We start from the raw sequence: 27554 nt of genomic DNA on the forward strand, positions 1-27554 counted from the left end.
AAGCAGCCGCAGAGGAGAGCCTGGCGTCGTGCTCATGGCCTGTCTGCAGTGACTCTGCAAAGCTCCACGTTCAGTTCTGTGGCTCAGCCAAAAAAAGGGTCACCCTGCACTTCCAGGGGGCAAGCACACCCTCACTTTGGAAGCAAGGTCACTGTCGTGGTGGCCATCAAGCCTCAGGAAAGCCTGCGTAGTTGTTTTGGAGCACCAAACCCCAAATATTGGCAGAGAACCCCTTTCAGGAGCTTTTGGCACCGTGATAACCCACACATGGCATTCCACCCCTCGTTCTTTTGTGTTTTGTTTTTAACAGAGAAAATAGTTCTCTAATCAATTCTGTAAAACACATTAGCTCCTAGCTCCTCGTTTTAAACCCAAATCAAATAAACTTTAACATGGACTGGGTGCCCAAGGCTGCTGTTTTCCCTAAGATTATCTTTATCCTAACATTTTGGATGACCCCACGAGGAGAAATGCAAAAACAGAGACCAAGTGTCTATAAAAAAGCCCAGGTCCCATCCAATATCCTTTTGTCCCTCTCTTCGTTCCTTCCTTCCTTCCTTCATCTATCTATCTATCTGTCTTTTTTGTTTGTTTTTTAATTGAGGTAACATTGGTTAACACCATCACGTAAGTTTCAGGTGCACAACATTATAATTTGATATCTGTATACACTACAGGGAGTTCAACACCAAAAGCCTAGTTCCCATCCGTCGTCATACACTCGACCCCCTTTACCCATTTCGCCCTCTCCTCACCCCCCTACCCCTCCGGGAACCACCAATTTGTTGTCTGTATCTATGAGTTTGTTTTTGTTTTGTTGATTCATTTGCATCTACTTTTCAATTACTTGTAATCACGTATGAGGACTGCCTTGCCTCTGAAAAGATTCTACGAGTAATAGGCCTAGAATTGGCATTTCATGTTCACGATCGACTTAGCAGGGACCACTGATTTGATTTCAAGCACAATACGTATTTACTGAACATCTACTGTGGACCAGGCACTGGGGTAACATTTGTGGATAAGCAGCCATTACCACTGTCTGCTGGGAGCCTGTGGTCTGGTGGGGGTGGCAGACATGCACAAGGGAACACAGAAATAATTCCAGATCGTTACAAGGGCTAGGAAGGAAACACACAGAAAGAATGGGGTGGCGAGGGAAATCTGTCTGCAGAAACTGCGTTTAGGCTGAGTCTCCAGGATAAGAGCTGTCACTCATGTGAAGAGCAGGGACTTGGGGAACAGGGCTCTGCCGACACGGTAACATGAGGGAGAGTCCTGAGTCCCACCAGTGCTTACCGAGTGCGGGGATCGGAAGAGGCCAGCAGCTGCAGCCTGGGGAGGGGATAGGGTGGGGGCAGACGAGGGTGCAGGGGCTCCAGCACGCTGGCCTGTGCCATCCACAGGAAGGACTCTGGACTTCCATGGGCAGGGGGTGTTTTAAGCACAGGCATAGCACCTCATGCGGGAGAGGGGGAGAAAAATCCACGTTGGATATATTAAGCGTGAGGTGCCTGCTACACTTCCAAATGGAGATATTCATTAGGCATTTGGGATAATCAAGTCTGGATCTCAGAGGACGGGTTGGAGATATAACTTGGAAGTAGTCAGCATACAGACGGTCTTCAAAAACAGTTGAGGTTGGTTGGATGAGTGAGACTGAGAAAGAGGGTAGAGCCATAAGAAGAGATGGGGGGGAGGGGCTGGCTGCCATGGGAGCCAAAAGAAAAGAGGGTGTGTAGAGGAAGGGAGTGGTCAGCTGGGTCAAATGCCTCCTGAGAGCTGAGTTGATTGCATAATAATTCCCAAGTTTTGAGATTTGGAGGTAGACTGGGGGAGGGCTTATCTTAGAAGGCTTTCCTTATAGCCTAGAGAAGAGAAAAGAATGCAATGAGTAAAAAATTCCAGGTGCCTGGGCCAGACTCCTTGGTGCTGAACCCCTCCCCCATCCTCCTCCACCCCACCCGCCTGTCTGCCATTTACCAGCAGTGTGGCCTTAAACAACTTTCCAAAGCTCCCTGAGCTTGTCTTTACAGTGGAAGTAACAACAGTACCTGACTGCTAGCCTCCAGAATTATGAGACAATAAATTCCTATTAAGCTACTGAGCTTGTGGAGCCCTAGGAGACAAACACAATATTGTCTAATCAAGACAAAAAGCTATGTTTTGTTCATCTTGGGATCCCAGAAGCTCACACAGTCCCTGGCACATAGTAGGTGCTCAGAACGTGTATATTGAGCGAACAAGTGAAAAAAATAATAGAGTATAAACTCGGTAGGAAGAGGAACTATGTCTTTCATCTCTACGAAGAAGCTGGAGCAAATTAGGTGCTCAGTAAACATTTGTGGACTAAACTTTTAAAAATGAATGGACGATAAGCTCAGGGAGGCTTTGTAATGATTCTTATTCATCTATTTCCTCAGGATTCAGCATAGGGCACCACACACAGTGGCTGTTTGACAAATTTTGAAGGAAGGAAAAAATAAATGGAGGGAGGGAGGGAAGGAAAAAGACCAGGATCACAATTTCCCAATTCTCAGCCTAGGTAGAAACTTCTTAACTTTATGTATCTAACTAAGGAATGGCTGATGCCTTGAAATAACTCGCTGAATTTTAAACCACCTCAGTTATAGTAAAAGGGCTTTCACGGTAGAAATTGAGTATTAGCATTTTCCTAAAACACATTTCCTTTTACATCCAGACACACACATACACACTCAGAAATCACACACACACACACACACACACACACACACACACACACACACACTCAGAAATGACAGACAGACAGACACACATACACACTCAGGAATACCTTTAGAACCAGAATGATGCCTCCACCTCCCTTCTCCCCCCTTCCAGAGCAGGGACAAAACAAAGCCCCCGGGGGGTAGCGGAGACCCCTTGGCCCAGCGCTCCTGCACACTGATTTAGAGATGTAGTGTGCAAATACTAGCAAATGTGAATATACCCGCCCCCCTTTTACAGAAATGGTGACACACACCATACCCAGCTCTGCCCAGCTCTCTTCACTCGTTTCGTGTCCACTGTTCTTGTTTACAGCTGGGACTGACAGTCATTTCTGTGGCCAGTTTCCTGTTGATGGATACCTGAGTTGTTTCCAATTATTTGCAGTTCTGACACGACTTCAGGGAAGAACCATGTGTTTATCTGTTGGACACCTTTCCAGTTGTGGGACTGCTGGACACGCGAGTTTGTCATTGTGGGAGACAGGGCCATTGGACTTAATCCACAAGTCAATCAGCACTACTTGGGCCTGAAGATCTGGGTGAAACTGCCGTGACACCCAAAGTTTGCAGTCCACAGGGGTTCAGGGACCCAGCAAAGGATTCCTGTGAGTGTGTGTGTGTGTGTGTGGGGGGTCCCCTTCCTAGCCCATCTGCCCTCCTGCATCCTCGGGGTGGTCCTGCGGCCCTGGTAACTTTATCCCCAACATTGTCCCTTTGTCAAGTTCCCACCACCTGGGAGCGTGGATGGCAGAATTTCCTGAGGATTGGGAGGTCGTGGGATTCCACTGGGGCCCTTGAGGATGGGAAGTTCCAACCAATCCTCCAGGTCTGGGGTCAGGGCAACCTGCCCCCATCCATTACTCCTCATAAGGAGACAGGAAGATATCCTAAGGAGCCCACCCCTCCTCTGGCTACCTGCTGGAGTCTCACCTGCCCTGGAGCTGTCCTTCAGTCCTGCCTGGTCTGGGCCTTGCTGACCTCCTACTCCACAGGCTTCTTTCCAAATATAGAGAGATCCGCACCCCAATCCACCATCGTTCTCTCCCCACAACTTCCAGGAATTCTGGTGACTGCTCTTAAGATAGCATTTTCTTCTCACGCTGACATTGCCACTTGCCCCCTTAACATTCCACCTCATCTCCTGAATTTTGAGTAATTTAAAAAATTCTTCCAACATTAGTTTTATTTTACCTTTTTTTTAGGGTACAATTTACATACAGCGAAATAGACAAATCGTAAGTTGCGGCAGTCTGGTTGATTTTAGATGGTACGTGGACGAGCATTTTTTATTTAATAGCTACGTATTTATTTTAACATGTATTGGGGGGAAAACCCCGTTTTCTATTTGTGATAGTGACATCAAGCTTCCTTTAACAAGGAATGTATTTCATTGAGCTGTGCAAAGGGCTGGGGGAAGTGGAGGGGACAGGTGGCCGAGGTCTTCCAAGATACTGAGGCCGTGGCTCTGGGTTTCGTTTCCGCGCGGTGGACGCCGATAAGAAGACGGGCCTCAGCCGGCGGCGCCTGGACGGGCTTGGGGGCGAGGGAGAGGCCGGCGGGAGCGGGATCTGCGGTGCGGCAGGAAGAGTGTGCACCGGCGTGCTTTCCACTCACTGCATCCGCGCTCCCTCTCCAACTCTTTAAGGCTGGGAGTGTCCTTGTGAACGCAGCGCCGAGCACAGGGTGCCCATTAAGTGTTTCCCAAGATCACAAATGTGCAAACGCTTTGTGAGCGTTATGCAAACAGGAGAGTTTACAACACCAAGAATCCAATTCCCGGGGGTCCCCCTAACTCAGCGCTCCTCAGCGCAGCGCGGGCAAGATAGTCGCAGTGTTGGTTGATTGACAAATGGACCTGCAGGAGGAGGAGGACCGGGACACAGAGTGGGCGGTTCCGCCAGGGCGCCCTCCCATGTGGGCCCTGAGGCCGAGGACTTTGAACGTCCTGGAGCAGGAACCAGGAAAAATAGAAATGAAACCGTAGCTTTCTGAGCATGCGCACGGGGCCGCAGTACAAGCTCGTTACTCTACGGCCGAGCGCTGCTTGTAGGTGCCTCGTTAGCGCAGTAGGTAGCGCGTCAGTCTCATAATCTGAAGGTCGTGAGTTCGATCCTCACACGGGGCACAATACTTTTGTTCGCTGTAGGTCTGTCCTCCGGAGGGAAAGGGGTTTTACTTGCTCGTCTGTGGATCGGGAGACCCGTACTCTTCCACTCTGGAGTCGCTGCTGTATCGGCCAACGCTCGGCTCGTTCTGTCCTCCCCGAAGGACCCGGGGTATGTTTAATTGGCCCCAAATCTCCCAATTCCTAAAAAAAAAAAGAAAAATCCCCATTGCCCGGCGGACTCCCGGCGTTCTGGGCCCGGGTCGGAAGACGGGCCCCAGGGCCGCGGTATGACGGTAAGGGGGGACACCTGCGGTGGGCGGGAGCCGGGTGAGCGTCTTAGGAAGAACCCTACCCTCACCACCCCCGCGCTGCGGCGGCAGGTTGCCAGGAGGGGCCCCCTGCCGTCTCACCTTCCACCTTTGGTCCAGCTCTTGCCCTTGAGCAGTGGGCGTCGCTGGGGACGTGCACAGCCCGGGGTTAGGCCGGAGCCCGGGGTGCTCCCGGCCCAGGAGGGCGCTGCGAGCGCCGCTGGGTGCAAAGCCCCCTAAGGGAGGTTCCAGAGGAGCGGCTGGCACACAAGGCCCCCCGGGAAGGGTCTGATTCTTGACATCCGACACCAGGGAAGTGTCCGGGGGGCTGGGGGAGGTGGGTGGCACGCGATGAGAGGCCAGACACTGGAGGGCGCTGAACACCATCGCGTGGAGTTCGGGCCGCGGAGCTGGGAAGGGGCGGGATGTGATGGGGTCTGGGGGCGGGGGTCTCGCCTGCTGGGACATAACATGACAGGGCTGTGCTGTTACTGCATCTGAAACGGCTGCTCAATTGCGGTTATCACGGATTAAATTTCTAATAATTCAGTCATCCCACAGAGATGTAAGAGCGCTAACAACCCCTTCATCTTTCAAGGTTTTGATGGCGGCACTAATCTCTGCAATTCTCGCATCAGGGATGTGATAGTACTTTTGTTTTACTGTCTTGGTATTGAGGGTCTTCCGAAGGCGTTCACTTGCCTCTTTCTACCGCAATGAACTTTACTCAATGGGACATAGTGCCAGTGTGCAGCACCTGCCATTTGTCAAGTTATTCAGTTATACATTTAGGTACTCAGAAAATAACCACAGTTGGTTTCATGGCCTCACTGCGTCTGCTGCAATTCAAACTTGGTCCAAGACTCCTTCCACCATTGGCCCTGACTTTGGTGGGCTACAGTCATTAGTGCCAGTTTAGAGCCAGTGTCCATAATCCCTGAAAGGTCTGCTGTTTTCCATTCTACGTAGTCATTGAAGTAAATGGCAACAGATCCCTTTGGAAAGGCCTGGGGGATTATTTACAGCATGTCCACACAGCACTGACCGCTGTAGTATCCTTCCTCAAGGGGACCTGGCCTCCCCTTCAATCAAGAGGCTTTGGATTTGGAAATGAGTTTAGGTCTGGAAAAATGGATGACAGGCACGGCTCTCCACTGTGGTGACTCAAGTCAGGTTTTTTGGCCACCAGATATGACTTTTCCTGTTACATATACTGAGCAACATTTTAGTAGGCTGCCTATCTATTTCATCCTTAGGGGTGACGTATCAATTACCAATAGCCCCAAATCCCTTACTACTTCTACTTCTCTGCTGCCCTTTACTGGAAATAGTTGTCTTTAGTCGTTTCCTAGTCATGAGCCCAGAGTGCACAATCTTAGTGACTTCACATCCTCAGCCCGATGACTGCTTTGCTGCCGTCATCCCAACATGGACATGGCATGTTCCAGGTCTAGTGCTAGCAGCAGCACCCAGACGCTTTGAGCACCTACTTGCCTTCCAGCCTCGGTCGTCCTGTGCCCCAGAGAGTGGTTTCCTGAGGCCCTCCCAACATGGCCAGTGCTGGCCAGTGTGCACACCACCCTGACAACACTCAGGGGCTGATGCCCTGACTCCCTGTGCTTTTGCCCAGCAGCCTTGGACTGCCTGCACCCCAGAGACTTGTGTCCTGAGGCCTGGGGACTGGGGCCAGCTGATTTTGGAAACCCAGTAAACCCTTCCACTATTCAGTGGTCTGCAACACATTCTCCAACTAGGTCTGAACCTGAGCCTCAGGGTGGAAGGGGCCTCCCTTCCAAATTGCCCTTTCTTTACTCTCCCTCAGCCCTAGGCACCCTTTAGAATTCTTTACATCTTTATAGTTATTCTCCTATCAGTTTAATAACTCTTTACATTTAACTTTCCTTGTTCAAATTATCATGTGGTTTGTCTCCTGATTGGATGCATTAAGTCCAGAATCTGTGATAAGTGCACCCATGCTTATTACTGAAGCCTTTGGCGGTCCCAGCAGTCATCGTTACTGCTGTAATGGTGAATGTGGAGTCACTGTGGAACGGCTTTTAGCAAATGCTCAAATCTTGCTCAACATCAGAGGGTGCATACCAGAGAAAAACCACATGAATATAATGTGAAAAGACCTTTACCCAAGTCAGTAACTGATTTAACACCCCTGAATTCATACCGGAGAAAAACTTTAAATGTAGTCGATGTGGAGAAGGATTTAGCTAAAGCCCCAAAGTTATCCAACACTATATAATTCACACCAGAGACCTTATGAATGTAAGAAATATGAAAAGGCTTTAGGAACCACTCTGCTTTAACAAACTCAAGGGAGTACTTGAGAGAAGCTTTTGAATGTAGCCAGCGTGAGAAGAATTTTAGCCAAGTTCAACCTTCATTCAGTTCTCAGAGAATTTACATTGTAAAGAAATTGGGGTAATGTTGAGGCTATAATGTCAAGAAGCAGGAGATAATCAGAAATATATTTCGCATATTTCGTTAAACGTGATAACCTTTGACATGCCAACCAACCACATATGACCAAAGTGATTCAGTCCAGTATCTGAAATCTGCTACGTCAATGACTTTATCAAGATTATTATTGGTAGGGCCGGCCGAGTGGCGCGATGGTTAAGAACTCGCTTGGGATGCCAGAGGGCCCCAGTTCGGATCCCACATATGAGGGCCAGTGACACTGCCCTCCACAGCTAAGATGCTGAACAACAGCTCAACCTGGAGCTGGGCTGCCATGAGTCGCCGGCGACGGCGTAGGCTGCAGTCCCTGTGGCAGTGGATTGCCATGGGCTACCGTGTGTGGCCAGCAGCCAGCGTGAGCGGCCAGCAGCCGCAGTGAGCGGCCGTCCAGAAGCCGGCGACTGATCTGCCTCGCCAGAGAAGAGCGCAATGATGGTGCCAACTTGGGCCAGTGAAGCAACATCCTCCACAACTAGATTGAAGAACAAAACGACAGCAACTTGTCTGTTCCCCTTTCCCCAATTCCCCAGCACTGTTCCCATCCCCCCAATTCCCCAATAAAAATCTTTAAAAAAAAAGATTATTATTGGGAGAACTGTAGGCTCAGAGAAAATGGAATGTGATTAAAAGAACTTCATTTGATTGAGAAAATGCACTAACTCACTGGATGAACAGCAATGCTATATGAAAATGAAATATTGTAATACTATAAAAGAGGTGTGTGGGGCCGGCCAAGTGGCACCTTGGTTAATAGTTGGCTTGGGACACCAGCTCTGAGCAGTAGGACCCTAGTTTGGATTCCACATGAGGGCTAGTGACGCTGCGCCCTCTACAGCTAAGATGATGAACAACAGCTCGACCTGGAGCTGGGCTGCCATCAGTCGCTGGCAATGGTGTAGGCTGCAGTGGGGCTGGACGGCAGCTGGCATGAACTGCCGTGAGCCGCCATGAGCAGCTGTCCAATGGCTGGCGAACGACTGCCTCACCTGGGAAGAGCACAATGATCACAATACCAACATGGGCCGGTGAAGCGACATCCTCCACAACTAGACTGAAGAACAAAAGGACAGCAACTTGTCTGTTTCCCTTCCCCGATTCCCCGACGCTGTTCCCCTCCCCCAATTCCCCAATAAAATCTTAAAAAAAAAAAGGTGTGTAGTTGCATAACCAATCTAAGTATAAATCCTACTAGAAGAGGTGAATTTGATAGAGGTCAGAAGCTGGCTTTAGACAGCTGATTCCAAATAGTGGAATCACAGTATTTTAGAATTTGAATGCTTTCAGGTGAGCAAGCAAATTCTGGTTCATCATACCCTCTGCGTTCTATATTCTGTGACTTCCTGTTCCCAAATAGCAGCCCAACCCACTAAGGCATGATTGCAACTGCCTGAAAACGAACAGAAAATCAGGCTAAGGAAAAGTGCTCTTGGGGAAACAATCCCTCGCGTAGTGATGGGATATTATTTTAGAACTTTCACTGTTGGACAAAAGCGAGCACTCTGTTTACTGAAAATAGCTGGTTTACCATAAGATTGTGTTTTGTGACCCTGGAAAAAAGAATTCCTACTCCGTATTGCACATTACTGTATGTCAAGCACAGTACCAGGAACTGTATGTATGTTATCTTATTTAATTCTCACATCAAGTCCATAGCTACTTCTACCCTCCTTTTGGAAATGGCTTTAGAGAAGTAATTCGCCCAAGATGATGAAAAGCCCTGTTGTGGAGCTAAGAGCCCGAGAGGGGGACAGTGGTCGGTGCTGTCAGGAGAAGCAGACAAACACCGATGTCATGTACATTGGGACCGTTGGGGAACAGAGGGCTGTAATTCAGGCCCCTCCACTGTCGCTGCCGAGTTCTCTCTCAGTCCTGGTTGTATAGGTGTTGAGATGGTTTCCTGCTCTTTATCTCTGTTTAGCCTTAAAATAACCCCTCATCAACTAGTTACTGAGGTTTATGCTGGGTCTCGCAACCTGGAAGGGCCTAACACAAGTTTTAATAGCTTCAAAAATTTTTTTTTATTGTGAAAAGTACAAGAAGCCATTTACAAGCCAAAAATGCATCAGAATTAAATAGAGCACATAATTTTTATACTCACAGTATTCTATACAAATCGTGGATCTTTATAGGAATTTAAAATAAATAATCTAAAATTCAGTGTCATTGATTGTGAAATAGGTATCTCTCTCTCTTTGACTCTCTCAAGGTGACCAGCCTCCTACGTGGCCAAAAGATGAGGCGTTTGACATCTGTTACGCGCCTGGGCGGCGAGTCTCTGGCGGAGATTTCTCACTCTCTCCAGGAGATCTTGTTCCATGGCATCCCACTGTAGTTTTCTTTGGTTTAAAGAAACTTGAAAACAAAATTTAATAGTAGTTTAATTTTCTGATGTTAGCAATGACACAGCATTTATTTTAAAGGTAAATGTGTTACAAAAATCAATAATGGAATGAATATTCTAAAAACCAAATTTCTTAAACTAAAGCCTGACACATATTACCTGGCCCTATGAGGTTCCATTTAAAAGCCAAACATTTACTTATTGAATTGAATGAATGCTATCAGATAATTTATCTGCTTTTGGTTATTTAGCATTGTTTTGATTTGAGGATACAGACAATTTTTTAAATTAGGAACAAGCTTCTCCAAGAAGAATCTGAGTTCTTTGCAACAGTTAGGATTCCTCACTAGGATGCTTAATGTAACGAGAAAAGGCATCTCAAGTTGACGAAATTAATACTGTACCCACCATGACTACTTCCCAATGATTAAATAAAAATAAACAAATCAAATGCCTTCAACAGTGGCTAACATAGGGAGAGTCCAGAATTAAGATTAAAAAATTACAGTGTGTCCAAGTATAAGAGCCATTTCGTATTGATTTAGAGAGGCTAGTAAATACTGGAATTTGAAAAAGAAGCACCTTAAAAATATACTTGTCCTTCAAACCGCTTCAATTTCTAAAAACTCTTTTCCCCCCAAGGAATATAGCTTTTATGCTTTTTTTTGTTTGTTTTGCTTCCAAAATAACCTAAACTTGCCAAATGTCCTTAAGTTTCAAATTTAGAATTATCTAGTTAAAAAGCTCTGACGTGTCAGAATAGAGAACAGTTGAGAATCTCTTGTACTTTTTCATTTGACTTATGCATGACTTTTGGTTTAATTCCTATTCTGACACAGAATTTATTCATGCATGTAAGAGTATGAGTTAGCAGAAATATTTTACACAACACTGGATTCTCATGACTTGTTATTAGGTGTGTTTCTTATAAAGCTGGCCTTTAGGGGACATTAATAGAAATTTATTCTTCTAAAAGACCTCAAAAGACCTTGTGAAATTCTGCCTCATCTGTATGATAGCTTTATTGAAAAAGTCAATTGAAATAAAGTCTATCAGTTTCTTATGCCTCCCTCCCCTCCTCATAAAAACAAATGAGGGCTGGCCGAGTGGAGCGATGGTTAAGAGCTGGCTTGGGACGCCAGAGGGCCCCGGTTCGGATCCCACATATGAGGGCCAGTGACACTGCCCTCCACAGCTAAGATGCTGAACAACAGCTCAACCTGGAGCTGGGCTGCCGTGAGTCACCAGCGACGGCGTAGGCTGCAGCCCCTGTGGCAGTGGGTTGCCATGGGCTACCGTGTGTAGCCAGCAGCCAGCGTGAGCGGCCAGCAGCCGCAGTGAGCGGCCGTCCAGAAGCCGGCGACTGATCTGTCTCACCCGGGAAGAGCGCAATGATGGTGCCAACTTGGGCCAGTGAAGCAACGTCCTCCACAACTAGACTGAAGAACAAAATAACAGCAACTTGTCTGTTTCCCTTCCCCCAATTCCCCAGCGCTGTTCCCATCCCCCCAATTCCGAAATAAAAATCTTAAAAAATAAAAATAAAGAAGATATAAATTAAAAAATACAAAAATAAAAATTAAATAAATAAAAACAAATGAAGTGCTTCACAGGGGAAATTGTTAGCTTCTTTATGGGCTGGTGCCGTAACTGCATTCCTGGAAGATGTTTCCATCCCACCCCTTCCAAAACTCAACAAAAACCTCCAGTGTGTCACGTCAAGGGATCAAAAGTCAGCTAGCCAGCATGAAGCCATTAGCATCGGGCCGGTCTGACTCGGGCTGTCCTGGCGTCCCTTACAGCGCCCACAGCAACCACATGTTTTCAATGGCTGCTGGAGGGAGCCTGGACCGGAAAAGAGCGAAGAAAACTCAAATATGTGACAGACTTGAAAACTAATGCTGAGCTTTTCTTTCGCAAGGATGTAAAACAATTATGAATATCATTCATCGAGTTAGTGACAGACTTCTATGGGAGTGTCTGATCAGGTTTTGGGCAGCAGTGCTGGTGCTGAAGAAATGGAGAAGCGTCAATGAAGTAATTCTCGCAGACTTTCTTCACTGGGCTTTCGGTCCGATTCAGTCCGCCCCACCCCGCTGGAAACCTGAGACTCTCTACCTCCACTTTAGGATTTCCATTATCAGTGCCCTGGGAGAAAGGACACCAGCCGTGCCATAAATGTAATTTAAGTCACAATCTTGCTTAGTAATTGCTAATTAAAATAACAGAAGAAATCTTTTGTTGTTTATCAACTTACTCCAAGTCGAGGAACCCACTTCAGAAATGTCGCTTAATGGAGAGGTTCTAGGCAAACAGCTGGAGGCGGCCTGTTCATTTTGGCATCTGGACCCTACAGTTATACAAGTGAAGCCATAAGGGGGATGTTTGGGCATGAGTAGAAAGCCGTTGTTAACTCTAAATGGTCCCTCGTACATGGAAATTGCTAAGGATAAAAAGCCCCTTAACTTTTCAATTCTAAGAATGCTGAGACGATGACTGTAACACCATTGAAAAGACAAGGAAAGTGCAGTGAGGGAGAACTTTAAGAGCTGAGCCGAAGTTCTGGTAAAGTACTTTAAAAACACCTTTAGCTAAAATAAAAAGCCAACAAACAACTCAGAAATGGAGATGTTAGGATAGAGAGCGCCCAAACATTGATAACGGAAGGCATTATGATATGTGATTGGCAAGCCTTCCCTGAGAACTGCTGTGAGCTGATCGCCACTGGCCGCCACCAGGCAGGGCCGCGTCGCAGCAATCCACAGCCCATCGGGGCCAGCGACAGCCTGTTGCACCTGACGCCTTCTTATGGTTTGGGCAGAGCAGTTGTCCACACCCAACTGGCGCCTCCCCCTATTTTCTAATCAATCACTCCCCTCATTTCAAAATTTATACTCATCCTTCAGTTGTGTTTTTACTGTTCCCTAACTCCTACAGCTTTACATGCAACAAGACACCGAAGTCTTTTTGAGATTTCATTCCAATGTCACTTACAACTGTCCCTCCCTTTCTACTTCCATTCCCAGGGTTCAAGCCTCCGTGAGTCAGGCCCAGACTGTTCGGGTCACCCTGATTCATGAAGGTGCCTGCTTTTACCGATTGCAAGAGGTTCAGCTAATGGTTTTAACTCAATGAGTCATTACAACAATTTGGCTAATTACCAAATGACTAATTTGAACTGGTGTGGGGGATGGAATGTGAGAGTCATCTTTAAATATTTGAAGGGCTGTCATGTGGCGGAGGTATTAAATGTAATCTGCATTGCTCCAGAGAACAGTTTCTAATGAGAGAGTTAAAAAAAAAAAAAAAGGAAAGAAAAACAGATGCAACTTTACATAAGGAAAAAATAACTAGTAAGATGCTGGCAGAAAATGGGATAAGGTACTGAGCTGGCCAGCTCTGTAAGTATTCTGTAATAGGCTGGATGACCACGGCTGCAGAGAAGATTCACTTATCAGATACCAGTTCTTCAGATCCTTTCAAATCTGAGATCAGTTTTTGTCTCTAAATCTGTCCGCCTAAATCCATCCTGCCCACAGCTGTTGAACTCTTCTTCCCAAAGAGCTATGTTGTGACTTTTATCTCTGTTCCACAGCTAACGGTTCCCCTTGGCTGTGTCGTCAGCACAGTCTAGTGCTTCCTACTTCCTGATGCCTCCCTCCTAAGCCCTGAGTGACAAACAGATGCTGGGCACCTCCAATCCAAATGCCATTTTCCTAACTGTAGTTGATTATCTCCTAGGTTTAGGATTAAATGACTCTGGTTTAATTTACACAACCTGATTAAGGAAAGGACAAATCCTTACATGTTTACCTTTTGAAAAATGGATGATTATTAACTGAATTCTCATTTGTGAAATTTAGGAAAGTTAAAAGAATTTAGGGGGATGGGGTGGGTGACTGGTCAGCTCAGTTGGTTAGAGTGTCAGGCTGATAACACCAAGGTCGCCAGGTCTATCCCCGCATGGGCCACTGGGAGCTGGGCCCTCTTTAAAAGACTCAACTATGCCATTGTAGCATGAAAGCAATGTGTAATCAATGACCATGGCTGTTCCTCCAAAAAATTTAAAAAAAGAAAAAAATTTAGGTAGCATGACGGGAAGACAGCATAGAGGCAGAAGACTACTGATGAGAGCAGCTTTTTGCAGTTTCTTCCCGTTTTCTCTCTCTGGATCCATCTGTACCCTAAGAGCCTCAAGAACTTTTTTTCTTTCTAAGGTAGGGGTAAGTGAAACAGGGTTAGGGAGAAGTGCCAGCTCCAGTTAGTATCTTTTGCAAGCCAATTTTAAATAGTTTGTGCTAACAGGGACATTCCACTCCCCACTTTCCCCAAGGGCTCTGGTTGCTTTTTGGGACCTAAATCTAAAGTATGAGAGGTAATGAGGGCTTTCAAAAGTAGGCATAATTAAATGATGACAGCATCTAACCTATATTTTTACTCTTCAAATTTGTGAATTGTTAAAAGTAATGCACATAGTAGCATTATTCATAATAGCCAAAAAAGTGGACACAAAGCAAATGTCCATCAACTGACGAATGGGTAAATAAAATGTGGACTGTTCATACTATGGAATATTATTCAAAACAAATCAAGTACTAATACATGTTACAACATGGATGAACCTCAAAACATTATGCTAGGTGAAAGAAGTTAAACACAAAGGTCCATATACTGTATGATTCCATTTATATGAAATTTCCTGAATAGGCAAAGCATAGAGACAGGAAGTAGATTAGTGGTTGCCGGGGTGGGGGATGGGGACAGTGACAGGAAATGGGGGATGACTGCAAATGGGTACAGTTTATTTTGGTGTGCTGAAAATTTTCTAAACTTGACTGTGGTGATGGTTGCATAGCTGAACATACTTTTTAACATATGGTACTATAATACCATCGAATTGTACACTTTAAATAGGGTGAATGGTACGGCATGTGAATTATATATCAATAAGGCTGTTATTAAAAAAAAGTAATAGATATACATTATAAAAGGCTGAAACAATACAAAATATGGTGATATGAAAGTTCCCTGTACCTGTACTCTACTTTAGAATTTTAAATTATAATTTTGATTTTTCAGTTGATGTCATTATAAGCCTTGCACCAAAACCTAATGCTTGATCAGATCCTATCGTAAGTTTCCTTGTGCTACTTTAATATACTATTGTCCTGAGGACCAGCTATTGGTAAAGCAGAAATTTTTATTAAAATAAACTAGAAATAGCACTTTGGGAACAAATCGTATTCTATCTAATACACTAAGCAGATGCTAAGGGCCATGGAACCATGGAATAAAACAGAATTCTACAGGATGGCTGAAAAAATTTTCTTGACTGGAGTTGGTTTTAGCAGCTTAACATCCTCAGCCCACTCTCTGACCAAAAAATGGTGACTAGTGATTACTTTTTAGCTGAGCAACAATTTGAATACCAAGTGCCAAAATGCACCTCAAGGATTTATCCACGATAACAGACTGCATGCAATGAATGGAGAGAGAGAAAGGCCTTCACGGGCACTCACCTTCATCATAGGGATGCTCAATGTGCTCCAACGCATCATTTATCTCCTTCTCTAGAAACCACTGTCTAGAGGCATCGGAAAGAGCAGAAGCTTTCTTTTCTGATTTCAAACGAAAGTCTTTTTCTTCCGCTTCTTTCCACTAAATACAAATAAGTGAAAAAAAAAATCACATAAAAATTGCGGTAATGCAAGTTCCTACAGTGGAAGAAGCTCTTTCTGTTTCCTCTGCTCCACCTCCTTTTAAACTTCCAGGCACACAGGGTCTGTTTGGTATTCGGGTAACCTGGGAGCCTGCCCCGGCCCAAGGCTGCTGCAGAACCTTAAAGGAGAGGCACTTCTGATGTATCGCCGGGACCCGAGGGCCACGTGCACACCTATAGGTCCCAACTGTCACTGAAGTAACAATTGGTTTTGATACATCCCAAATCTCAAATCTTATGGAATTAGGCTAGTTGTTTTTAAAATTAATGGCAACTGTTTCATTTAATTTGAATGCTATGCCTTAATAATAAGGTCTGCAAAATTCAGAGAATGAATTCTTTTTTTCTTCCAGTTTTATTGAGAAATAACTGACATGCATCACTGTATAAGGTTAAAGCATACAGCACGATGGTTTGGTTTACACATATTGTGAAATGATTACATCAGGTTCAGCTAACATCCATCTTCTCATATAGATATGAAAAAAATGAATAAAAGGAAAAATTGTTTTCCTTGTGATGAGAACTCTGAGGATTTACTTTCTTAACACCTTTCCTATGTACCACACAGCAGTGTTAGCTACAGTCATCATGTTGCAGACAATGGATTCTCTGCCCAGCTCTGGTACACACAACGACTATAGGGAGTCAGGTAATCTCTATTAGCCCTTCTTCCTAAAGTAAAAAAACAATAATCTTAAAATTGGCTCAAAGGGTAACTAAAAGAATCAATTTAAAACACCATATAATTCCTAAAGCTTACCAGTGTTCTAGAGATGCTACAGCTTTTTTTATATGCAAACACACATAAAATTTTTATGTCACAGAAAAGCTAATGAATTAAATATGCATTAAATAGCAAAAATTTTAAAGAATCATTAGGGCCAGAGGGGACCACAGAGATCCATCCCTTTCGGGTTACTGATGAGGGGACTGAGCCTGAGTGACCCTCGAAGGCCACACAGTAGTCAAGCCAGCTTTAGAAGCCAGGACACTAGACGCAAAGAAGGATTCCACATAGCGTGAAAAGCCCTTTCAACGGTTCTCAGCCTATTGTCAAATCCAGCGTTTTACCCAAAGGACAGTACACCTAACTACACAGTCTAGCCGCGGTGTCAGCACTCCTTACCTTGAAGATGTAGGCTTCTACCACTATTTTCCTGAGGGGAATAGCCTCACTCCCACCCCTCCTTGACCTTGAATGAATGAAAGGCCCCACACCCCTGGGATGGCGTAGGAGGAAAATGAATGTGGAATAGTGACTTGAAGGGAATATCTTCTGAAAAGCTCAGAACAGACATTATGATCTAGACGCAGAAAGAGGGATGAACTAAAGCCACTTGTCTAGTTCCCGATCCCTCCCCAGCCCTTCAGGGCCCTCAGGGAAGGCCACTGTGTCTATGGTGTGTACAGGGCATAGTTCCTGAGCTGTTCAGGGAGGCTCAACCAAAAGATATGTATGTGGGATAGACACCCTTACGCTGTCTCCTCAAAATCCATTTTCTGATTCTTCTTTAGGAATAGAATTCTAATTTTATTTGGGACGATAATGCTCCCTGCTAAAAATACTCCATTTCCAACATCCTTTGCAGCCAATGGATTGTGGAAAGGTGACACAGGACTTCTGGAAAGGAGTTCAAAGGAACTGTCTAAGCTGGGAGGTGGAACCTTTTGCCCTTCTGCCCTGCTTCCTCCCTGCTGAATATGTGGTGGCCGGAACTCCAGTCATGCTGGATGGTAAGGCATCCTTGAGGATGGAAGACATATACCAGGAAGTACTGCAGAAAGGCTGAAGGAGGCGGTTTCCCTGATGACCTTGGAGTCAGGATACCAGCCCTGGACTGCCTACCTCCAGACTTCTTTCATGTGAAAAAGAAAAACTTCCATCTCACTTACAGTCATTGTTGTTTTGGTTTTTGTTACTAGCAACTATAATAATTCTTAACTGTTCAAAATCTTATACACTGTAAGTATAAAGAATTAGGTAAGTGTTATGCAATCAGCCAGAACAAATTCAGGGAGCTGAGAAGTTGGGAGACACTCATGTAAATAACAAAGAAGCTTAGTCATTTTTAGGTAGCATCAATATTGCATTTCTTCCCTGAGCAATACCTATTATAATTAGATCATCTTTAAGATATTTTCCAACAAAAAATGATTTGGTTTGATGCTTTTGTTATTCGATTAGGTAGTATTTCAAAATGTAAATGATTAATAACAAGAAGTTTAAAACGCCCTTCTTACCTTTTTAGTTTCCTTCTCCATCATTGCATTTAATACTTCTGTTTCTTTCCTTCTGTTTTTCCGGAGGAGTTTGGCCATTTCCTGGTAACATTCGTTTCGCTGTACATCATCACACCTCTGTTTATGTAAAGCTTGAATTCGCCAGTCCGTGTTTAGACATGCTTGTTCAGCTTTTGCCAAGTTTTCTTCAATTAACTAAGAAAAATTGTAAATTTCAGAAACAAGGTCACACTATATATAATTGTGGTATATCCACTTATGTATCCCAATGTCTAGGGCAGCTGTTCGTAACCCTGGGTGCATATGAGAATCACCCCAGTTTTAAAAACAAACTGATATCCAGGACCCACCACAAACCAATTACTTCAATCGCTGGGGTGGCTGGCTATTGATACTTTTAGAAAGCTCTTCAGGTGAATCGAATGTATAGCCATGGCTGAGAACTTCCAGGCTAAGGGATAAATGAGATTAAACAATTTCCACATTTCAACCGTTTGAAAAGGAGTCAGAAGAGCCCACTCTTATAGACAGGACAAAAGTCTTTAAGGAAAAAAAAATGGTGGGATGTTCTGGGCATATCAGCCATGAAACTGCTGCAGAACAGGAGGAAGGAAAACTGTACACCATTCCTGCTTGTGGACCAGGGCCAGGCCCTGCCACAGACCTACTTAACTCTATTTAAAGGATAATAGAGAAATTTCTTTCTTGAAGGTCTCAAGTTCTGTTTCAATTCATTTAAGACTGAATTTCTCCACAAGAAATTCTGTAAAATAAGTTTGGGAATTTTTCTTAAAAATTCACAATGTACCATATCCTCAAATTTGGCACAAAAAAACCCCCTAACTTTAACACAGCATTTCCAACACTTATTTGTCATCTCCCATTTTATTGAATAATAGTTACTAATATTTCACAGAATACACCTTGAAAATGCTGGCTTATATGCCAGTTCCAATTAGTAGACTGGAACTAATCTACTCAGTGACAATTTCTGAGATTTAACCCAAGTAGATACTAAAATTTATAAAGTGACTACTTCCTTTGTATGTTCTTCTAAGTCTTAAAATTCTGAGTATAAATGACATGTATATAGCTGGCAATGAAGTAACCTGTAGATAAAATGATGTGAGATTCTAGGAACTGTGATAATGAAGCAAAGAAATGGGTTAACTCAACTTTATGGAGTTCGGTTTTGAATTCCTTCTTTTAAAACGATGACAGACGGAAATTTCCCCCTCTCTATATACACTCAGTTCACTGTATTTTTACCTTCTGGGTTTTTTGGTTCTGAGTTTGATCTGTTTCTATCAGTCTATGGAACGTGTGTTCTTCAAGATTCACTTTTCGTCTATAGGCGTCGGCATCTTCTCTCATTTCTTTTGCAACAGCTTCTTGATTTCTAGTAAGGTTCTGTTAAAAAAATCATGTTAATAAAAAAATCACCGGTCTCTATAATAATAATAATGCTAGAACACAAAAATGACTTTTCTTTTTTTTTTTAGAATGCTGATATGCACACAAATAAAAACTGTAAATCATCGACTCTAGAAGTAGGAAGCAAACAGCGGTGACATCAGTGAAAATAAGAGTAAGGACCTCTGAAAATTCTCTCATTCATACACTGAGAGCCTTGGCAAAACCAACTTTTTCAGAACTCTGGAAATGAACTGAAAGCTTGCAGCAATCTGGGGAGCATTTACTCATAGAAGAGGCCAAATCTTGAGTAGAACAGCGATCTTTACAGTATTTTTAACTTGCATTATTCTTTTGCCACCCACCCCTAAGCTCTGCATTGGCCTTGAAAACTAGGAGCCTGGCATTCAATAGGGGGGCGGAGGGGGACAAAATGGAGTTGGTGCTCCTTCAAACTCCCTTCCCAGAGAACTGTCCTTTGACCTATTGGTTCTGAAAGACCACACACCCAAGGCTGTCTTTATCTTACCTGACTCAAAGCTTATCTACTTTCAACAGCCTTTTCCCTAGAAACTTTACATAATTAATTCAGAAAAGTAACTAAGCAAAGAAACAACAAGAAACCCTGGGGAGGGAGGAGAATCTGATTTCTAGAATTGCTACATCATGTTATTGAAAATGTCTAGTTTTTAACAAAAAATTACATGACCCAGACATATTTAAACCCAAGAAAATACGGCCCTATAGACTTTGAATAGACATGAACCACATGATCTTCAAAGATGATATAAAAATGACCAATAAACATATGAAAAGATGCTTGACATCACTCGTCATTAGGGAAATGCAAATCAAAACCACAATATCAGTTCACACCCCCTAAGGTGGCTATAATCAAAAGGACACTTAATAACAACTGTTCACGAGAATGTAGAGAAATTGGGACTTTATACTTCTAGGTATGTGTCTAAGAGAATTGAAAATATATGTCTAAACAAAAAAAGTTGTATGTGAATGTTCCTAACAGTACTCATCATAGGCAAAAAATGAAAACAACCCAAACATCCACCAACTGATGAATGGATAAACAAAACGTGGTCTATCTATACAATGGAATATTTATTATTCAGCCATAAAAAAAAATACTGACTCAAGTTACAACATGGATGAACCTCGAAAACATTATGCTACATGAAAGAAGCCAGTCACAAAAGGCCACATATTGTCTGATTTCATTTATATGAAATGTCCAGAATAGACAAATCCACAGAGACAAAGTAAATTAGCAGTTGCTAGGGGCAGGGAAATGGGGACTGCTAATAGGTAGGACAGCAAACAATATTCATGAAGATTTAAGTTATAAAAGCAAAACAGCAATTGTTATATCCCAAATAATCTCATTTACCCTTATTGATGACATTTGTAGTTATTTCCTGAGGGATTTTTTTCCCCACTTTTCTAACTATGTATGCATCTATTGGCGCATCATTACCTTTATAACTTGTTAAAAATTAAACTGTTTTTCAATTATATGCAGAGAAGATATATGTGTGAAGAAGTTCATTGTCCCAAATTGTAAATCACTTAAACATTCAACAATAGAAAAAGAGTTTAAGTCATGGTCTGTTTTCTGGGATATAATTTGCTTAAAAATAGACACAAGTAATCAACCTAATGGAAGATACGTTTGGCAGACAGTGTTAATCAATCACTAATGTCAATCTGAAAAAGGCAGTAGCTGCACCTTTGTATCTAACTGACAAAATAAGGTTCATGATTTTGTAAGTTAGCTTTGTTGAACAGGTTAAGTCTTCTCTAATTCTATTAGTTTATGTAAATAAACACTTCCTTCAAAAGGTAGCAAAAAATGGTATGATGCACACAAAGAAACTTGGCATCATTTCTGTGGCATTCCTGCCAAAAGTGCATAAATTGAATCTTAGGAGGGAACAACAGACAAATGCTGAGGCACAGTCTATGAAATACGGGCCTATATGCTTCAAACGTATCAGTGTCATAAAATATATGTCATAAAATATAAAGATAGACTCGGGAATGGTTCCAATTCAAAGGACAGTAAAGAGACATGACAACTGAAAAGGTGGGTTACCTTATGACTTTCATTTGCTCTAAAGGATATTTTTAGGACAACTGATAAAATGTGAATAAGGTTTACACAACAGGTAATATGTTAATTTCCTGACTTTGATAATTGTACTGTGGTTATGTAGTAAGGATTCCTTGGTTTTCGTAAATATACAATCAAGTATTTAGGGGTAAAGAGGCATCATGTCTGCAACTTAGTCTTCCTCAACAGTTCAGAAAAGTGTGTGTGTGTGTGTGTGTGTGTGTGTGTGTGTGTGTGTGTGTGTAGGGAGGTAGAGAAAGATAATGTAAATTTAACAAAACGTTAATATTAGAGAATATGAAAGAAAAATATTTGGAAATTCTTAGTATTTTTCTTGCAAATTTTCTGTTAATTCTAAAATGATACACCCTAGTGCCACAATCCTATTTTCAGAGTGAAAACTCAAAAAGTGTACATATGAATGAATGCTGTATGTTTTAAATCTTATTTAATGTGAATAACATATGTATGTTATCTGTTATGTATTTGCAGGTACTACAATTTCAAACTCAAAATCTTACTTTAAGATGGCTGAAGGAAGTGAAAACTTATGGTTTCAACACCAAATAAATGAGTAACAAAATGCTTTTCCCAAATAACGCATATTTATATTAACAAAGTTCCTTTTTTCCGGTGTCTTGGGAACTGAATTATAGGTACTAAGTAGATACTTGCTGATTTGATTCCAGAAAACTCCAATTTAAAGTACTTTACAGCTCTCGCCTGATTTACCTTATAAGGTCCCTGTGAAGTATTAGGGTAATTTTGTAGTCACTATTAGATACAGGAAAACTATTAAGTTGGTAGAAGACTCTGAGGCAAAATCTGGTGCTTCAGACACTAAACTAAGTTGCTAAGAGAAACATATATTAAAGAATTACAACAAACTCTGTATATTCAAACATTTTGGCTCCCTTGCAATCCTCGATGACACAATTTTCTGCTTAAAAAAACAAAATGAACATTCAATAACCATGAGTCAATAGAGTCTAAAACGAGTTTGTACAAACCCTGCTTTTCTTATATTGAAAATAGCTAATTTATACCTTCTCATAAAGTCTTTTTTGTGATTCGAGCTCCAGATGTCTCATTTCTAGGTCTTTGACTGTGGTAGCAATTTCTTGATCTCTCATATGTATCTATGGCCAAACAACAAACTGTGAATACCAGCACGAATTTACAAAATACTTTTTGTTTAATAGATTTAATGATCTTGTAATCTGAACAACCCACTAAAAGTATTTAAAATAGGTATTGGGTTTTTGAAATCAGAGTAATTGACAATGTGTTAGCATTCACTGTGGAATCTAACAATAATGTCTGAGTTAGAGTCAGCTTAATTTTCTAAAAAAGAAAGCACAATTACCATATGCTCATTTACCCAGACTGGAGGACAGATGGCAGTTCTTACCATATTACATTAGCCAATATTATGAGTTAGAAAAACTTGAGCGATTTAAATTTGCGGTGGGTAAAAACAGACAATGTTTAATCTTTTTAAACATGTATTTAATGTTCCTTTTGATTAAGTTTCTATACTTTTATAAACTTGGTTTGGCAAGTAGTAACTCCAGGTTTAACTTGTATATGCCCTGTTTTGACTTAGTTAATTTAAAGTTCACCTTTTTCCAAAATTTGATTACTTGGAAGCTTTTCACTCCCATACAGTAGAGGGTTTGGATAAGGCACTCTTTAGATAGAAAAATCTTAGGAACTGTCTTAAATACTTGGCTGCCTAAAGTCTCCATTTTTTAGAAGTCATAATAACTAAGATATGTGTTTGAGAAAAAAACAAACTATAACCCATCAGCCATATGACCTCATTCATTTATTGAGTACACATTTAATGACTGTATTACTACTTGCATTCATAAGGCAATGTGTTAGACATTGTAAAGGTAAGAACACACCATCAAGTACCTATAATAGGAGAAGCAGAGAGTAATAAAGAGACAAACTACAGTGGGATGTGCAAGGACATACACCCAAGGAGCAAAAAATACCACGAACTGCCAGCTCAGAGGCGGGGGTGATGAAATACAAAAGAGAGTAAGAACAGCCAAGGGAAAAAGTAAATAAAATTAAAGGGGCTGTTTAGCATTCGTTGTGAATTACTCTAGGAGTAATATTTAACTTGAAGGCGCTCACTCCATCTAAGGGAGACTATGGAGACGATGTATGAGTACTAAGGTAAGAATAATAAACCTTTCGCTCAATTTCGTCATCCAGTCTTCTTAGTTCCATTTCACGTTGATCTTGCTGAAGCTTCAAAAAACGCCTTCTTGCAGCTTCTTGTAAGTGCATTTCTTTTACTTTTAGCTCCCTTTTCACAGCAGCTAGTCTTAAATACAAAATACACCAAGAGGAACAAATGAAAACTCTGTCCAATTAGATTTAAAGGGAAAAATATTATGTTTCAAAACAGTGAAAGGCCTGCCACCTATTTCGGTCCACTTTCCCAATTTGGCCGGTGCCATTGTAACTCAGCTGTATTTATAATATATACATGAAAGATGCCCAATTATAAAACAAGTCTACCCTTAGGAAAATGACAAGCGGTCCATACGCAATTGGCTCTCCTTTTCACATTGAAAAGTTCTTAACATGTCTACAGAGCATCTCAATAAAATTGATATCCTTCATCTGAAGGAAGAACGCCAAAAATGTTCCAACATTACCAAAGATTATGTATGCTTATTCTTTTAGAATTTTAGTAGAAGGCTAATGGGTCAGTTCAGTGATTCTCTTTTTCTTTTTTCTGGATAAAATAACTTTATTACATTTTTCAAACCAAATATAAATGAGACTGTATTAAGATTTAGTAAAAACATGATTAACCTTTCTTTCCTTTTCTTTTTTTAATTAAAATTTATTGGGGTGACAATGGTTAGTAAAATTACATAGGTTTCAAGTGTATAATTCTGTAGTACGTCATCTATAATTTTTAACCCATACTAGAAATCTGTTTCATAAAGTCCCACCCAAGAATAAGAATCAATAAACACATAGAGAAGTGAGTTAGTTTCCTCAATCAGGCTCATCCCTTAATCTTAATTAATTTGAACAATTTACCTTATTAATATACTTTTTGAGTAAGCATTTAATACTTCTTCCATTGTCCTCCAAAGTATGAAATGTATAATGAGACAATTGTTTTCCGTTTCAATTTTCAGGTCATACAGATATGTTTACAATACAGTTTAAAAAGTTATGCTCCACTAACGGTGATTTGTCCAGCGCTATATTACACGGCATTTCTGTCCACTGTACAGAAATGTTTCTAACAGTGTCCTCCAAGGTACAATGGATCCTGCATTACTGCTGAATCATCAGTACAAAGTTGTATCACATTCCGCAGAGCTTTAGAATTACGTTTTACTATATATATCCCAATCTTTTGAAAAGTGGCATATATACAAATTTCTTTTTATTAACTTAAATATTTGTTTGCTGGAAATTCCACAGCTGGGTGCTGCTATACATAGGTTGTTCCTATGATAAAAAAATAAAAATTCAACTAACTCGTATGTCCCAATGGTTTTCAAAGTGCTAAAACACACCTCTGTCTTTGTTGTATCATCTTCTCCTCCTCTTGTAAGAGTGTTTCTCTCCTTGTTTCTTCAGCTTTCCGAAGTAGTTCTTGTTTTTGATTCCAATTTTCATCTTCAACTCTCTGCTGGTCTACTTCAGCTTGCATATTCTCAACTGTCTGCCTTAAGTAAGTAACATTTATTATATGACAATGCAAACAAGAAAATTGAGTAATTTAAGTCCCAGAACAACCAATCAAAACACAAAATGTGTATCTGACTAGTATATAATTGTTTGACTTCTATAGGTAAGAGTTAAACATCTTTAAAGACATTTCCAGCCTTCAAATTCTGATTTTACACAAATACTTAAAAATTTGCATGTATTTTTCATAAAAACTTTTCTTGTTCATATTTACAACAGATATTTGTTTCTACTGAAGAACAACTATGCCATGATTACCTCTCTCTTAAGTAATCCAATTCATCGTTCCTTATTCTCTCTCGTTCCTGTGTCTGATAGTCCACAATAAACTTTGGATATTGATTAAATATTGGATACTGTCCTTTTGTCAGTGCCACGAAAGCATCGAGCATGCTGTCCGGATGAATATCAGCAGGCGTGGTGTCCATGAGATGATAAACTTCTCTAATCACAACACTTATATCCAGGTTATTCCGATGGTGAAAAAAATACTGTAAGAAAACTTTGTGTTTAAATCGATTTACCTAACAAAGCAATTATAGGTAGAATTAAAACAGGGGTTTAAAAATGTAAATATGCATTTATCTTCTAGAGGATTTTTTTTTTCAAATTTACTGAAGCTTTTCTTAGCTCAAGTTTTAAAATGAAGATTCAATTTCCTATTTTCAAAATGTAAAAAAATTTCACAACTTTTGAAATAACACTTTTAACATTTTAATTCAAATTGAAGGCTCCCTTTATAATAGAAGAAGAATGCTTCTCAACAATGGAACAAATTCTTCTATTTGGATTTTTTTCCTTTCAAAATCCAAAATAAATAAATTAAAAATAAATTAGGCTTTGAAAATAAATTAGCTTGATTTTTAAAAAACATCTGAAATGTTTCAATGTTATCTTGTTCTGCTGGCAGTCCAAATTCTAATATATATATATATATGTATATATATATATATATATATATATAAATTTTAATATGTATGATGCATATTATAGTATATATAATACAAGATATATATATATATCTTCTATCTGATGAGCATGAAGTAAAAATAAAGTTTAATTTGAGAGGAACCACAAAATAAGCAACAAACACAAAAAACCCAACTTAATTCATCCTATCAACCAAAAGAATATCTTCTTTTGAAAACCACCTCTAATGCTCTTTCCCACTAAGTCTCAAAATTCTCAGTTACCATTGAACGCCATGTAATAAGCATCTAGATTATCACACAGCAGATGAGTCACTGATACGATCGTGCACAGAATAAACGAGCCAACTGTTAAATATCCTATAAAGCACAAAACTCCAATATTATCATGATTCTTTTCTGAAGCTATGATTTTAAGGCTAACCGTTTACTGTAATTGCTTAGTGAATTGTCTATAAACCATGCAAGGGCCCGGATGGGGTATAACTGTTTTCTACCAAATTCCTACCTCCTAGCACCAGTGCCTGACATACAACAGGTACTCAATAAATAAATAAAATTTTCAACTGAAAAAGAGAATCCGCTACCTAAGAACAAGGATCTTTACCTCGAAATCATCTTTAAGGTTACAGTTGAGCAAAGGAGCTCTGGAACATGTGTTGTAGGCTACAACAGTCATCAGAAGGAAGGAAGGATGGTTGGAGAAGACATTATCAAATAATTTTAGCCACTCCTCTCTCGTCAGTACTTCTGAGAACACAGTTTCAAGAAGGGGCCATGCATATAGCTAAAATAAATAAGAAAAAATTTATTAGTTTTGTAGGGAAAAGTCATAACAGAGTTATTGCTCATATTGTCTTACGCTTGGTTTAGCTATGACAACCATTATATTAAAAACATAATTATGAAAAGAACTACCTTAATTCGGACCCTTCTTTATAGGCTTTCAGGAAAGCAGTTTAATAAGGGAAAAAGAATGGAATACTGTTAAAAACACAATAGTAATTTTTGTTTTTACAATATTATGATTTTTTTTATCATAATCTTTCAAGAAAATACTGTTTTATTTCTACCAGAACCAATGTTAGCTTACAAAATAAGTCATGTTATTCTAAAAGCATGCTTCCTCTTACCTGGGAAGTTATATCATGATCTATGAAGTGCTGTAGCAGTTCCTTGTCATGAAATGCCAAAACATTTTCTATCATACTCAGGATGTTGATAGGAGGATTAGGAAAATATTCAAACCAGTGTTGACACCAATTGACTATGAAGGAAAAAATGGAAGATTTATCTTTACCTTTCTATATTATCAAAGGACTTTGCAATTCTTAAATGTATCCACTCTTCATGTCCTCCACATGCCCATGAACAAAGACACAGCCATTTAAATTCTAGATAACCCTTT

At 41.1% G+C, this 27554-nt stretch overlaps 1 protein-coding gene, 1 long non-coding RNA gene and 1 other non-coding gene across 8 annotated transcripts in view; 2 read left to right on the forward strand and 1 right to left on the reverse strand.

The window, feature by feature from the left end:
- The first annotated feature begins 3998 nt into the window (after positions 1-3998).
- Positions 3999-25564, forward strand: LOC109374817 (uncharacterized). Of its 2 annotated transcripts, none has more exons than XR_002122467.1 (3): positions 3999-5026; positions 25107-25200; positions 25437-25564. It is a non-coding gene; the product is annotated as an uncharacterized LOC109374817 (long non-coding RNA). The 2 variants fall into 2 exon arrangements; XR_002122468.1 differs by lacking the exons at positions 25107-25200; positions 25437-25564 and adding exons at positions 17290-17434; positions 21975-22052.
- Positions 4803-4875, forward strand: TRNAM-CAU (transfer RNA methionine (anticodon CAU)). Its single transcript has one exon. It is a non-coding gene; the product is annotated as a tRNA-Met (tRNA).
- The window catches only part of TBC1D31 (TBC1 domain family member 31), a 51281-nt gene continuing 33369 nt past the window's right edge, over positions 9643-27554 (reverse strand). For 3 of the 5 annotated variants that reach the window (XM_019629687.1, XM_019629684.1, XM_019629688.1), the window contains exons 12-22: positions 27280-27413; positions 26754-26933; positions 25476-25708; positions 25043-25195; positions 23688-23823; positions 22529-22621; positions 19211-19351; positions 17942-18136; positions 15498-15636; positions 12236-12328; positions 9643-9989 (exon numbers count right to left, since the gene is read on the reverse strand). In XM_019629687.1, coding sequence (XP_019485232.1) covers positions 9856-9989; positions 12236-12328; positions 15498-15636; positions 17942-18136; positions 19211-19351; positions 22529-22621; positions 23688-23823; positions 25043-25195; positions 25476-25708; positions 26754-26933; positions 27280-27413 — 1631 coding nt within the window. In that variant the 3' untranslated portion in view covers positions 9643-9855. The remainder of the gene's footprint in view (positions 9990-12235; positions 12329-15497; positions 15637-17941; positions 18137-19210; positions 19352-22528; positions 22622-23687; positions 23824-25042; positions 25196-25475; positions 25709-26753; positions 26934-27279; positions 27414-27554) is intronic. The other 2 variants (XM_019629686.1, XM_019629685.1) reach the window with 2 other exon arrangements.

This window comes from Hipposideros armiger, unplaced genomic scaffold (genome assembly GCF_001890085.2).
Source record: "Hipposideros armiger isolate ML-2016 unplaced genomic scaffold, ASM189008v1 scaffold_863, whole genome shotgun sequence".
NCBI lineage: Eukaryota > Metazoa > Chordata > Mammalia > Chiroptera > Hipposideridae > Hipposideros > Hipposideros armiger.